The following is a 15,919-nucleotide window of genomic DNA, read 5'->3' as shown; positions in this document are numbered from 1 at the left end:
ACGATGCAAATACAAAAACAGAAATGTGCCAGAACAGTTGGCCAACTCACAAAAAAGTGATGCGCACAGACTAGTGGGGGAAGATGTTACTTCATTTGCGTGTGTTTTGGCACATTGGTGTTTTTATATTTGCAGCGTTTTCATAAAAGGAGCGTGTTTCTCTTAATGGAAATGGTTTGGGCCGCTGTAGCGTGTTTGCACCTGTCGGCCCCCATACTCCTGTCCATACTGGATGTACAAATTCTCTGTAACTCCTTCTTTCTTTTTTTGTAGTCTGAAACAGAAATTGGTGGAGTTTATTTGACCCGTTACATTTATTTTTGCAAATGTTGGTATCTTATTATTTACAAAGATATGTTTGGCCAAGATCCTTTCTTTTAAACGTATCTTTCTCTCAACCTTGTTGCGTGTTGCTGTCTGTCTGTCCAAACTGAATTGTGATAGAAAGCGTTTGAGTTTCTCATGAAATCATCTCCAAACACAGTCACTCTAAACCCGTTTAAAGCTATATAGAGTCCAGGTTATCGGAGTGCAAATGTTTGACATGATCATTTCTAAAGTTACTCTAATCTACACGTGTGTGTGTGTTACTTTCTTTGGAGCTCTGTCCCTATCATTGAGCAGGTCTTCCTTGTCAAAGAGATCATTTATCTCCTTGAGGCTAACTGGGTTAAATAAAGAGTCCTCAGTTCGTACAAAAATGCATTCTGAAGTTCAGCCAAAGCTATTACGAAGCTTCAGCGCTCGAAATGAATAACATGAAGATTGTATCATCCAAAGACAGTCTGTGTTTAACCCCTCTCTCTCTAATGTGTCCTTACTGAGCTGCAGGGCAGGGATTGTTAAGCAAAGGATGAGTTTCCATCTTTCGAAACGAATTCAGACACTTCAAAACTTGAATCAGCAGAACATATGATCTTTTATAAGATTTGATTCGGGTTCTAGATTTAGCTCCACCTTGACCAGCATGGAACAAATTGAAATGTGCTGCTTAAATGTAAATGCATTAGTAATAATAATGATAATAATAATACAGATAATCTGCACTACGGGTGCTTTTTCTTTTGATAATTACGAACACTTTGCAGATACTGTTATTTATTTTAATTGTGACCCTAATTGCTAAAAGTAAATAATTGATCATATTATTATTTATATTGAAACAACAGGGCATCGCTGCAGTGTTTAAGTCTAAATATGCGTGTGGATGTTGTGCATGCTGCTGGAGTTTTTTTGGAGAGTAAAGAGACTAGGGTGGGGTGACTGGGGGTCTTTTTTGCTCCTTGGAGAGCGGGACTGTGAGAGCTCTCAGTAGACAGAGGATTATGGAAATCAAAGCTGAGAGATTAGCTAATGGGAGGATAATGGCCACTGACTGCCTGGGTCAGCTGGGCCATGCAAATGAAGCAGCTATAGCTGTGGCGGAGGGAGAATCGATACGTATGGGCAAAGTGCTGGCCTTAGATCAGCACTGCTCCACAGCCAGGCATGCATGTAGCCCAGAGAGAGTGAGAGCCCGCAGCCCGCAGACAGCGTTGGAGCTTTCAACGAGAGGCCCCCGGCTCAAGTGGGGAAGCGGAGATATCGGCCCCCGCTCCCCTCTCACTGATGTCAACAGGCAGCATGTGATTCTCAGGGAAACAGCACTGAGATGCAGATGCAGGTCCAGCCCCGCTCTCCACGCTCCATCAAATATCTATTCATCCTGCCTCGGCCCCCAAACAAAACAAACGTCCTTGTAGACAATCAATAGTGCTGCTAGCAGGACGGCCAAGTATTACGACAGCATTTAGATACACTAAGTAGTTTATTTTCCTACGGACTCCGGACAATCTGACATCCACCATTTAGGACGCGCGGATATTAACCTTCTTAAGGCAAAGTGGGTGTCGTAAATTTCAATTGAGTGGGACACATGACGGCCTTCATCATCAAACTAAATGGAACACCGGCCCACTTATATTTCAGAATACCAATTTTGAGCATGTCAGAGACATTTCAATTTTAAGGTGGGAGCGTCGGGACTTGATCCTGGCCTCTCCCCTCTCATTTTCATTCCTGCCTGCTCGGCGCAGCCATTCATCAGGACCCGGTGCAGAGGACACCTCCCGCCTGCTCACAAATGCATGGAGCAGGCAATAAAATTAACCTTGTGGCAATTGTTTTCCCACCCGTTTGATGGCCCCGTGTCAGCTCATCCGTTACAGCAGGGGGGGATAAAGACGTCAAGCAGGGATGTGCAAACAAATGATGACCAGGGGAGGGGATGCACGAGGATGAAGCCAGGCTAATGCCAGATTATGGAGTGAAAACCCGACCAATCAGCGCTGGAGAGAGAAAACATGGCCGCTTGTTGATATGTGTCGGGGGACAATAAAGAGCCTGGTAGGGGGTTATTATGAAGAGCAACAAGATGGTGGGTTTTTTACACTTCAGCCAGCCACCATCCCAGACCTGGGCCTTTCAAATGGGCGGCAAGACGGAGGATGGCGAGAGGCGGAGGGGAGGGGGGGGGGATACAAATCCTTCAGAGGGTGTTTATTTGCTCTCAACACCTCCTAAGCGATCAATATTTTTAATTTGGGTCCGAGTTATTATTTTTCACATCACCGCGCCGGGGAGCAGAGTAAAGTGGCTCATATTTTAGCACTAAAAAGATCGATATGACAGGCTCACCTTCACTCTGCCCCCTCGGTGGCTGGGGGGCCGCACATCATAATGGACGGTGGCGAGGTACACCCGGCCCGCCTCATGCTGGAATCACATCATTATCTGTGGCTGGAGACCCCGCACCCCACCCAACACAAACACACACACACCACTGCAGGACAACAACACCTCCAACAAACTGCTCACACACACACACACACACACACACACACACACACACACACACACACACACACACACACACACACACACACACACACACACACACACACACACACACACACACACACACACACACACCACACACACACACACACACACACACACACACACACACACACACACACACACACACACACACACACACACACACACACACACACACCACACACACACACACACACACACACACACACAACACACACACACACACACACACACACACACACACACACACACACACACACACACACACACACACACACACACACACACACACACACACACACACACACACACACACACACACACACACACACACACACACACACACACACACACACACACTGTTAAACACTCTATCATAGCCCTGTTTATGACGAGAAGCTTGGTGTGTGTGTCTGCAGACATCAAGTGTGTATGAAGGCAGCTCAGGGCAAAAGGCTCCGTTCCCCCAGATTTGACTCCTTGTAATAAATGCATCAATTTCTCCACCTCTTTACACCATCTATTAATTATATCTACATTTTCAGTCAAAACATTTTCACACAGGGAAGGCCCACTCTCTCTGCCTCATAACTCACGCCTGATGGCAGATTCATTGATTGTCGCTCAACCCCGTGTCCTGAGTGTGTGTGTGTGAGTCTTAACGTGTGTGCTTGCATCAGTGTTTATTCGTCTTTGTCACCATATATATATATGTGTGTGTGTGTATGCACTTATGTCTGCCCGAGAGTATGAGTGATGGCCGCCGAGAGTTATGGCCCGGCCATATTACCGAGCTGACATCTACTCCATTCAAGTGGCCTCAGTCAGCGGCCGCTCTTCACCATATTGAAATAAGAGCTCTCTTGGATTTAGTTAGCAATATTTTAACCTGCTTATATGACTGCTGCTGCGGTCTTTTTAAACACGGGGCAAAGAGGTGGGGGAGGAAGGGGGGGCGCTGCTCTGGTCCTGCTAGTTAACCTCTGTGTGTAAAACCAACAGACTGTACACAGAGACCCTTCCTCTATGACCCCACTTTCTCTGGAAAGTATATCATCTCTATATGCAACCTGGTTTTGTTTCATCATAAAAAGATGGAACAGGGGGGTGATATAAGATGCGCTAAAAATAAATAAATAAAGGCGATAAATGCAAGTGACACGCATTTCTGGGCAATACCGTAAACACACTTGCGCTGAGGCCCTGTCAGCACAGAGGGACACTAAGTGTTCATAAATTCCTGGCCGAGCAGAGCCGAACCGATGATTGCATTACAGCGCGCTGCCTGGAGGAGAATTAAGGACTCACCTCCAGAGCAGAGTGAGGGCGGCAGCCACTGACAGCCTGCACTGACCGGGGATCAGCATGGGCAGGACAGGTACACACACATCCTGGTTCATGCTAACTGAAGTACTCCCTGCATGAGCGGAAAGTCACGTCATTAGGTATTTTGTGAAATGCAAGAAGCCTCTCAAAAATGTGAGCCACTTGTCCTGCACATCTTTGTAACCAGGCGCCTGTTGCACGCTCTGTTTTTACGATTTCACTGCCACATAATCATCTTAACAACAAAAGCAAATCATTTGAATAAAGAAAACAAATGTGATTTTGCTTTTATGAAAATCTACAAGTGAGAAAATATCTTACCAGACAATCCAGAATATTTACAGAAGGGCAGTTCTCGACCAAGACGATTCTCAACAAAGAACCGACCAAAAGTACCACATTCAATCAGGTGGTGAGGATCTTAGACAATGCTTCAAACTAATCGACTAAAGAAATAAACCAAAACTAACCATAGCTAGACTCAAAGCACATAGGATTTGCAATATTTCATTCACTACAATACATTTGTTGATCCAAAGATTTGACTAGAATGTTATGCTCCGTAGCATTGGTGGGATGAATGTTTGGTCCATCTTGTTTTGCCAGTAACCGTCATTCTTCACGGAACGTCTTGTTTGCACGCAGCCTATAGCGATTCATAGAACACTGCTCCAAACATCCCATTGAGCATAAGTCTAACCCAGTCTGTGGAGGGACAGCCTGCGATGCTGTGATGACACAAAGCTATAGGTATCTAGCTGATTTACAGATCAACATGTCCGACTTCTCTTTAGCTGTGATTCACGCTAGTATATTACTTTCATTGGAAGTCTATGACCATTTGCAGCTTGTATTCCATGTAACAAGAGACACTGACCCCATGATAATGAAATCAAGACGGCAGACAGCTTGCTCTGAATCTCCAGCATTTTCAGGTCCATGACACAAATTGTTCGGGACAGAGTGCTTGCATACTATAACGCTGTCTCTTAAGGTGAAAGCAACACACACACACACAACCATCACTACACACACTCACACAACACACAATACACACCACACACAATCCCACACACACACAACCCACACACAACTACACACACACACCCACACACCACACCACAGCACACACCATCACACACACACACACACACACCACACACACACACACACACACCACACACACACCACACACACACACACACACACACACACACACACACACACACACACACACACACACACACACACACACACACACACCACACACACACACACACACACACCACACACCACCACACACACACACACACACACACACACCACACACACACACACACACACACACACACACACACACACACCACACACACACACACACACACACACACACACACACACACACACACACACACAGTAAAGAGGAGACAGCGGTGTGCTGTCAGCCACAGAGGCTGATTTATCCTCTGTCGCTGCTCTCATTCCTGTCCTGCAGACCACAGGCATGAGGGATGCCTTTAATTTCCCATTAAAATGCCCTGGAACAAGTGAGGGCTGAGGCTGCAGTGTGTGTCACTGTCTGTGTGTGTGGATAGCTTGATTACACCGGGTGACAGTGCTAGATGTGTGTTTGTGCACGGCGGTTGGCAGTGGCCTTTTTCAGGAAGCGGTAATGTTAGCCAACATCATTCCGCATGACACGGGCCGCAGCTCCAGGGCCAGGCCCATCGATAAATATTAATGGCCGAGAACAAGTGGATTGGGAGTTGAGTTATCAGGGCGGGCCTTCCTAATTGACATTTTACCTGCTGTATACCTTAACAGGGCTGTAAAGCAGCAGGCTCAGCCATGGGGGGGGATGTGTCACTCATCTCTGCCCCATCATGCTGCCTTCCTCTGGGAGAGAGGAGCTCCGCCGCTCATTGTTCACATTCAGCACTGAGCTGTTATATATAGCCTTTTAACATCAGGACATTATTACAGTTCAATTTAGATGAAGAAAGATACAGTTACAAACACAGCTAACGCTCCCTGCACTGCGTCACTGACAGCAGGTTGAATTTGGAAGGGTTTTATCAAATGATTAACTGTTTTAGCTCAGCAAATCACAAGACAAAGTTCATTTCAGATCCACTTTTCTGGCTAAATACATTTTCACAGCCAGAGTTAAACATGTCAAAAGCTTAAAGTGTGTTATATAATCCATTTCTACATGATTTAAAATAAATACTTCCATTTACTGTCGCACACTGATGGACTTGAATATACTGTGATGTTTTCTGTAGTTCACCTGTTCTGCGGTTGTTTGTGTCCTCCTGCCCAGAGACACCAGATGCTCCTAGCCAACTCTGGTGCCATTCATTTGAATTGTACAAGTATAAACTAAATAGTAATAATAAAATAAAAGTAAAAAAATGCACCCGTTAATTATGCTGCATCATTTCTCAATGCATCTTTTGGTCCAGAAAATGATAGAGGAAAGTAGGGATAAACCAAAACAAAGAGAGTCAAATAGTAGGACCGGATATTACATTTTTGTATTTTCATACTTTATAAATGTTAATACCTTTCCTTTTTGTCTGCATTAAACAGGTTTCAGCTTCAATTGTAAGGTCTGAGGATTTTGTAGTTGTGTACAATTCAGTTTTTGTATTTAGAAAAACATCTCAGAAGATGTACATCTGTGTATATACTGTGTATATACTGTGCGAATTATGTTTGACTCAAACTTGATGTTGCCTTCAAAATAAAAGCATGATCCTATGTATTACACATTGAGGCATTCAGCATTTGAAAAACACTTCAAATGCTTGTTTTGTCCAATCAACACTACACAACACAATTACATTCAATGTAGTATCATAGAAGAGAAAAGCCAACAGATATCCACATCTGTTGGCTGGAAACTTGAGCTGTTTTGCTAGAACAAAGTTGCTGTTAAAATGTTGCATCGATTGTTTCACACATTATTTGTCCCTCTTCAATCACAGTTACATCAAAAAAGAGCCTCTCATAACAGAATTGCACATGTTCATTTATCCATCACATTCTTCTCTTTCCCTTCAAACACACTCTCACACTGGGAAGGCCTTGAGCATACACTCGCCACATTACTACACTCATCCAAAAGATTCTACTTCCAAAGAAGATACACGCACATAACTGCAGACAAAACACAACCATACAAAGCGGACCCACCAAAGTGTCCCCACTTACATGATCTGAAAATGGACAGGCGGGGCAGACAACAAACAATTATCCCCGGAGCACGGGGGGAGAGAAATCGAAGATTGAGAAAACAAATATGGCTGATGTGATCAAAGCCAAATGGCAGGCCCTGTGTGAGAAAGACTGGAGAGTCTATTCATATTTACTGTTGCCAGGATTTCAATATCAACATAATAGGAAGCACATCAGATGTCTCCCTTTCCACTGACTGATTCACAAAGAGAGAGCATGAGCTGCCTTCTCTATTTGATGAAAACCAAAATACAACAAAAAGGTTAATCCATAGACAAACACCATTAAATAAACAGCTCATAATGCCGGGAATATTAGCGGCACTTATATGAAATGGCAGATAATTATATTTCCTAAAGGCCAATGTTTGTAATATTTTTTTGAAAAGAGCAAATGTGACTCAGTGGTTGCTGTGATTTATGAGCGTTTGTGGAGATGCAGTGTAGCGTTGTAATAACGCCAGAAACCATGGAGGAGAACCAAACACACACACACACAAGTCTGATTACAGACAAAGTGGGGCCGACCTACCACGCAGGGACCTCTCTTGATATGTTATTCTTCAATTCGTGTTTTCCAAATAATCTCCAGGGATTGCAGACATAATCGATGTATTTACCCGTACTCTGTCAATTAAGCATCAGATATAAAACTGCACTGCAATGTTGGAACACATTGCTCAAGTCCTCTGCCACTGCTGTGCCACTGAGTACCTGGCGCCACCAAGAGGCCACATTCAAAACATCTATTCAGCTGTAATACAAGCAAATTAAAAGAAAAGATTGCATTTTGTGTATAGATAACCAAATTATATTGAAACATGTTAGTATTATTAATGTTTAAGAATAAACTTGCATATTTATATAAGGAGAAAGTAAAAATATGAATCTTTTAAATGTCAATGTGACATATGACCCTTTCTCTGACTTTTTCAAAATCGGACATTTGCAACACTTTTATTTTATTACAAAGCTTTTGTATACATTCCTTTAATATCGAACTTTACTGTATTGGAAATGTATGAAACTGTATATAATGCTAAGGATGTTCTGCTCATAAATCTTAACCATCACTAAAGATTCAGTCCCAGAACATCTGAAGTTTTAACAGAGCTCTGACATCAGAATTATTTCCAAGCATCTACTGCCATCTTGTGGCAGGCTATGGAACAGTGCAGTATATTGGTAAAGGGATCTTAAAATAGAAGTTCAGTCTCGAATATGATTAAATCACTGAATGGGATTACCAGAACAGGCCCAAAAGAACTTAAGGGTCCGGGACCCCCTGACCATCTTTTACACAATGTCACTCAAAGATACACGTACAACAGGCTGCAGAGACTTAAAACGAGGGGGGGGGGGGGAGGGACAACCAATGACTACAAAGAGGCAAAACCATGGGGGCAACTACAAATGTTTTGACCAGAAAGATATACAAAATATAGACATAACACCACAGGGAGAGGTGTAACAACGAGACACAAAACAACAACAACAAAGGTTACACAACTATAATGTCTGTGTCTTTCTTCTGTTTAGGAGAGGATGGGGCTTTTCTCTTAAGACATTTCAACTCCACGGCTTCTATGCACAATACAATACTCCATTGAATGATGTTATTGTTGTTTCTTCATCAACCATTGATGATGGTGGTTCTTTTGTCATGTTTGTAAGTTGGTCTTACTTTATGCTGTAGTTAGACCTTGACGTAAAACCCCTTAATAACACATCATCTCATCAGATTTGATTGTAAGCCATTCAAATTGAGTTTGAGTTGAACTTATACCCACGTCGAATGGACGTAACGTTTTCAAACGTTGTCCTGATTTAAGAGCTGTGATCACAAAATGACTCATGCACCTGTCTGAGATGTTTCTCTGTTAGAGACCTCAGAGAAAAAGGGTATTTTGGAATTAAAGGTTTGATTTAGTTCAAACGTGTAATAGTTTAATAACAAAAACAATAGAGAATGAACAGGCTTGTATCATGTGATCACTGATCTAAAATGTAACCTATATTCAAACATGTTGACACTGTAATGTATATTTTGGGTTACAATGTTTTGTATGTGTGATGTAACTTACCGTTTGTGCTTTTTTTTCTTTTTGTGTAGTGTATTTATTGTTTTGTACCGCATTTGTACTTCCTGTCCAGGGGACTATTGACGCACATTAGCAGTCGTGTGGTGCTTGGCCACTGTTAAATAAACTAATACAATTACATTTGTGTCTAATTTTACAAAAATCTTTAAAATGCTGCAGTATGTTTTCCTGCTTGTAGTAGAATAATGTTTTGTGTTCTAATTCTATTCAGCGTAATTCAGTTTTGGCTGAACAGTCCCGGAATAAATCCTGGTGTAAGGATATATAATATTTGAATCAAGAAAAATAAATAATAGCAATCTGGATTTATTTCTCTTTTAACACATATACGCTTGAAAGGTCAAACCACTTTAAATTCAAGGGGTTTGTGCACCACCAACACATCAAAGAGCACTTACTGTGAAATGCTCCTGGGATTTGTAGTTCTCATCGAGGTAGACGCGGGCTCTGTTGTACTCCTTCATCACATCACTGGACAACAGCTCTCTGATGCACAGGACACACACACATGCACACACACATCAGTAAATGTCAATACAATCTACCTCATTGCATTTCAATAAATACAAAAAACACTTATGTTCTACTTATATATAAGTACAATGAATTAAGCATCCTATGTTTGTATTTTAGTAGTAGGTTGGTCTATTTAAGTGTTACACTGTATGCTGCATGTTCTACAGAAACTCTATAGATTTGAATTGTCATATTGTTGATTTGTATATAGTTAGTCTTCATTTGTATGCTCTTTATTATTACTTCTTAATTTGTGTTCAACTCATGTGGAAAATAAACCACTTCAAATATATATATAACCTTTATCACGCTAACAATTCTAGATACAGATCAAAGAATACATCATAATATAAATGACAGAATACTGAATCAATTGAAGCAGTTAGTTCAAGTTAGTGATGGAAAGACTGGCTCCTCAAATCACTGAGTCGAAATTCACTCTGATCCTACATTTACACTATTAGCATATTGTTTAAGGCCAACGACATGTGTTGCTGTGCCGATGTACAGCTGGGATGCCACCAGTGGGGGGAGCAGTCCTCCGCTTTACAACACAATGTACTCCTGCATGTTCCACATCGGGAGGGGGTTTCCCTCATGGAAACTGCTCAACTATTAACATAATCATCTCAAACTATTCTGAAAATGACAACATGAAAAGGGCATGAGCATATATGAGGATACTCACTTGACAAAACTATCCACGTGGGACATGGACGCCTCATAGTTCTTCCCCCCCACCTCCTGACAGTGCAAAGCAAAGAAGTGAGGCTTGTGTGTCTGTATTGTCTGTAAGAAAGAGGAAAAACACAGGTGAGCATTTCAAAAAGGGACAAACACTTCCACTCTATTGGTCAGTACACCACACCAGCTGTTACAGCACATTTGCTCAAACTAAATAAACCTTGAGCTGAATTATTCAGTCGTGCGCAAAACCTAAATGAGCCCGGCGCCTGGGGCTCCACAACTCTTCCTAACTCAACTGTGCGACATGCTACTATATTTACACAAGACAAAGTGCCTTGCTAATGTAGGCAGAAGGCACTTAGAGAGCTTGTTCCACAAGCGTAACAGCGACACCTCTTCATCCAGCGTCAGGAGGGCCTGCAGCTCAGTGTGTACAGGGTGTGAGGGACCATCACACACCACTGCACCTGCTGACACACCACTGTACCAACAACAACAACAACAACAACAACTGCAGGATTATGGAAGGAATGCTTATCAGACTGTGGAATAGACTCCAGCATATACAGACTACTGTAGAAATAGGTTAAGATTAAGAAGTACTTTATTCATCTTTATGGGGAAGATTACTTTATATACAAAGGCCACAACACACATGCGTTTGTGGTGTCAGAGCGAAGTGGTTTGGGGGCACTGGAGGCGAACAAGCACCTCTCCAGCTACCTGTTGCAGTGTGTATGGTCCATGGGCGGTTCTGGGGGGGCGGGCCACCAGGGGCCAGGGCCCTGGTAACAATAAGCAGGGCCCATCCAGAAAGAATAGTCTATATTAATACCAATTCTAATAGTGTTGCTTCAAAAACTGTGCGGCAACTTGAGCCAAAGTTGTGGTAATGGTTTGCCTTTAAAATTGTAATTTAATAAAAATGTGTACCCAAGTTAATTTTGTAATGTTTATTTTTAAAAGACATGTTTGGGCATATTGTGCCAATGTGACAGTGTTGAATGGGGGAATCAGAGGAGATGACAGATGGGGATTGGTCCCCGGCGGGATTCGAACCCACCCAGGTCTTCTGCATGGGGAGCAAGCCCCAGGACGGCCAGCTCTACCAACTAGACGGACAACATTTTAACAAAGTTATTGCCACAAATTCTGTAACTGAAACAAATACCAAACATGCTTTTTATGGGGTTTTTTGTACAGTTTGACTTTATACTGAATAAAATGTATTTGTATCCCACATTAAATGTGCCCCTCTCAACAAAGAACTGGCAGCAAAGCCCCCGGTAAAATGGTTCTTGAACCGCCACAACTTGAACCTGTGACCCTTCGGTTCCCAAGCCAGGTCCTTACAGACTGAGCAGCTGCTGCCACTAAGGTATTCAGAATGTAATGCAACATGTGATTGCATCTCGCATCAAGGTAATGATAACAACAACAACAACAACAACATTATAAAATGATATGGAGAATATTTTAACTGACTTAATATCAGAAATTAGATAACTAAACTGTGCCCTGCTGAACATTAGATGTTCTCTGGAGCAGAATGTCTGTTAATCAGCAAGAGTGCATTTCAAGCAAATGTTATACAATTTCACCGTTATACATTATTACAGTAAGCTGGTTTTTATTCCACTGTATAGTATTTCAATTCAATTCTGTTTCATTTGATTCCATTTGACTTATTCCTGCATTGTACTTGCACCATTGTATGGTTTGCACTATTTTATGTATGTTTCTTTCCAGTCAGTAACTATAGATGTTCATTGCCATCAACTACGCTGTAGCTATGAATATGACAATAACATCTTTGAATCAAGAATATATTTTCCATGATCTGATCATCTGTCATTTCCACAGCCCTGCTCACCAAGACCTTTTTATTTAATGTTATTTTAAATGTGCACTGAAACTGGATAAATACATTTCAAAAAGAAATGAAAAGACACAATGTTTCATTTATCTTTGGCACAGGTCTGGCATTTCACATGTGCTGTGACGTACCTCTACAGAAGAGGATTAGGGCCACATGTGAAAGATCTTTTGAGATCTGACCAAAAGTTATTTCGTTTGTAGTTCTGAGTTTAGAGAAGAAAAGTCAGAATTCTAAGAAGATTCTGACTTGTTTAACTTTAATGTCAGTATTCAGTTGTTTTTCTCAGAATTCTGACTTTACTCTCAGAACCCCAAAAAACTAAAAATGACTTTTTGTCAGACCTCCAAAATGTTTTCACATGTTGCCCCAACCCTCTTCGCTATACCTCCTGCTGGAAAGTATGAACAAAGCCTATCTGCGATTGACATAAAAAGGTGGTTACACGCTGCATATAAAGTAAAAAGTGGTAACATTCACTTCCTGCAAGATATCCCATCCAGTCATGTGACCTCATGTTGCTCTCCTTCAACATTCCCTCCTCACAGAGCGAGGTGTTTGTGAGCGCCCTGTCAGAGGTGTTCAGGGCGGCTGACCTCTAATGGAAAAATCAATAGCAGGGGGTGATTTACAGCACTCACAAGCACTCACAGGGTCGGGCCTATGGATGGTGGCAGAGAACATACATCACTGTCACTGGGTGCTGGGGGCGGGGGGGCTGGAGGAGCGACAAATGGTCCCTGGACCCCGACGGAGCCCTGCTACTTCACCAGCGCCCGCCTCACGGTTGCATTATGCTCACTACAGGCCCAATCAAATAAAAGTAATGTATGGCAATACCACTATGGATTTTCTATCAACCTATGGCTTGTCACTTAGCCCGATGACCTAGCAGTGGGACCTACAGCGGCTCAAACTTGGAAAGATTAGTGGACCTATCAAGTCACGATGGAAAAGGTCACATTCTCAAGGAGCTTGCAACTAATGTCAGGCTGCAATGTGACGCGTGTGTGTGTGTGTGTGTGTGTGTGTGTGTGTGTGTGTGTGTGTGTGTGTGTGTGTGTGTGTGTGTGTGTGTGTGTGTGTGTGTGTGTGTGTGTGTGTGTGTGTGTGTGTGTGTGTGTGTGTGTGTGCGTGCACTGCGTTAATCGACTGCATTCTATGTATCTTTCCAGGCTGTAGATGCAGGTCTGCGTTGGCAAACAGACAGCATCCAGGTGGTCATTTCATTACTAGAATCACCCATGCTTTCAGAAACCAAAACCAAACAGCATCAACCTTACTTTACTTTGGCAAAGAACAACGCCGTGACCAATATCCAATTAGAAGAACCGCAGCAAAGAATTCTGTTGACATTTCAGGTGAGCATTGACCGACATATTGACATGCCAAATATTGTATAACATGATTTAATGATGGCTAACAGTAGTGGCCTCTCTAAACAGCCCTTGGATGGTGACAGCTGCTATGGCAGAGCTGAGGACAGCCTGACTCACAGAAAGCTGCCATATGGGAGCCTTTCTGAATCTGACGCTGATGTGTTTGATATGGAGGTGTGTCCTCTCATCATCCCTCTTGTTCTGTCTTCTTCTTTCCAACGCAATATTGACATGTCAAGGATGTTCCAGGTCCTATTTGTCTAAATCGTACATTTGTAGAACTTTGAATTTGCCAAACATTCAGAGGATGTTTGGCAAAGGAGTACATTCTAGGACTACTATTAGGACAAGATACAATGAAACAGACATATAACATCAGTCTAACCTTAATACATCGTGGCACCATGTTTGTCCAATTTGATGGTTCAACATTTCATATCATACCTAGGACATAGGTATAGTTTAGGTTCTCGTGACATCTCAAGCCTGTCTACAAACCAATCAATTGCTAGTATAGACGGACTGAGCTCAAGACGTTGATGCGTCAGGTCGTAGCGTCACGTATGGTGCTTTGCAGTGCTAGAACATTTGCATTGTGAAACTAAAAGTGAGCAGTGAAGGCAGGGGTGCCAAACTCAAGGCCCGGGGGCCAAATCCAGCCCGTGACTTCAGTTTCTGTGGCCCCACAAGAGCTTGCAAAGAATAGAATATGTTTATTATACGGTTACATGCCGATTTACAGAACACGTTGCCCATAAACTACATGTCCCACAATGCATCTCAAATTATACTTTTTTTTTTGAGTTTGACTTTTTTTCCAGAATTTGGCTTTTCTTTTTAAATCATTTTGTGACATTCTCACTGAAGAGACTGGCAATTATTTGCCCGAGACTTCTGCTTTCAGACGTAGTTAATTATGTAGTTATTACCCTATCCCATAATAATCCAATGCAGAGGCAAAAATGTAATATAATACATTATTTTATATATATTAAATATGTATATATGTATTTTTATATAGTCTTAAAGTTACAACCGGCCCTTTGAGTGCAACCATAATGCTAATGTGGCCCGCGATGAAATTGAGTTTGACACCCCTGAGTTAAGGTAATTCAATGTAACAAAATCACATTCTTTAGGTTCAAACTTTGGTTGGGTCTTTCAGGGCCCTGGAAGTAGGTGAGCTGCAAGGCTGAAAACTGTTTGACTTTATCAACTGATATGAGTAAAAAAGAGGTATTTCAGTATATTTTTAACCCAAACCAGCGATTTATGTTCTGAAAGGAATCAATTTGATGGGCAAAGCCAGCTGGATATTAGATCACCCCTTGCAAGGGTTATACTTGCTTCCAAATAATAAAAAAAACAGCTTTCTCATGTTGCAATGTGTCAGATGATTTATGACACCGGTAATTGATATTTCTTGAACTTGTTATCCTTTATTTATGCATGCAGTTTCTATCCTTAATGATTAGGGTAGAGGTCAAGAACGGCAATGCAGACCAGACCATGTTCAGACAGAGAGGGCCTTTGATGAGACTAATCAGGACAGCCCGAGTGTCATTTCATGGTTCCTATTTGGAGGTGGAAATAATCACAGGGATGAGAGGAGTATGTGAGCTGACGTACAACAACTGAGGCTTCATGATACAATCTGGAGTCCTCACTTTATCTGCACTATCTGCTGTTGTAATAATACAAATGTCCCCGTTGTGGGACAAATAAAGGAATTCGGATTCAGATAAAATACTAAGCAATCTAACATAAGTCTGTTTGTTTGCCTTCGATCTGCGCTGTAACTTTGCTGTTGTAATTCTTTGGGACAAATGAATGATTTCCTATGCTGACTCTGAGTAAACCAAGATGTGTTACAGTACATCTCTATGTCATGCGTTTCCATAAATGGTTCAGGTGGCA

General features: G+C 42.1%; 1 protein-coding gene across 2 annotated transcripts in view; it reads right to left on the bottom strand.

Moving 5' to 3' along the window:
- Window positions 1-15,919, bottom strand: part of LOC117550918 (inositol polyphosphate-5-phosphatase A) — a 193,067-nt gene that overhangs the window by 102,858 nt on the left and 74,290 nt on the right. For both annotated transcript variants that reach the window (XM_034223527.1, XM_034223519.1), the window contains exons 3-4: window positions 10,749-10,849; window positions 9,943-10,030 (exon numbers count right to left, since the gene is read on the bottom strand). In XM_034223527.1, the coding sequence (XP_034079418.1) occupies window positions 9,943-10,030; window positions 10,749-10,849 (189 nt within the window). The remainder of the gene's footprint in view (window positions 1-9,942; window positions 10,031-10,748; window positions 10,850-15,919) is intronic.

The sequence above is a fragment of the Gymnodraco acuticeps genome, unplaced genomic scaffold, assembly GCF_902827175.1.
Source record: "Gymnodraco acuticeps unplaced genomic scaffold, fGymAcu1.1, whole genome shotgun sequence".
Lineage (NCBI taxonomy): Eukaryota > Metazoa > Chordata > Actinopteri > Perciformes > Bathydraconidae > Gymnodraco > Gymnodraco acuticeps.
This window is presented reverse-complemented; position numbering and strand designations above follow the sequence as displayed.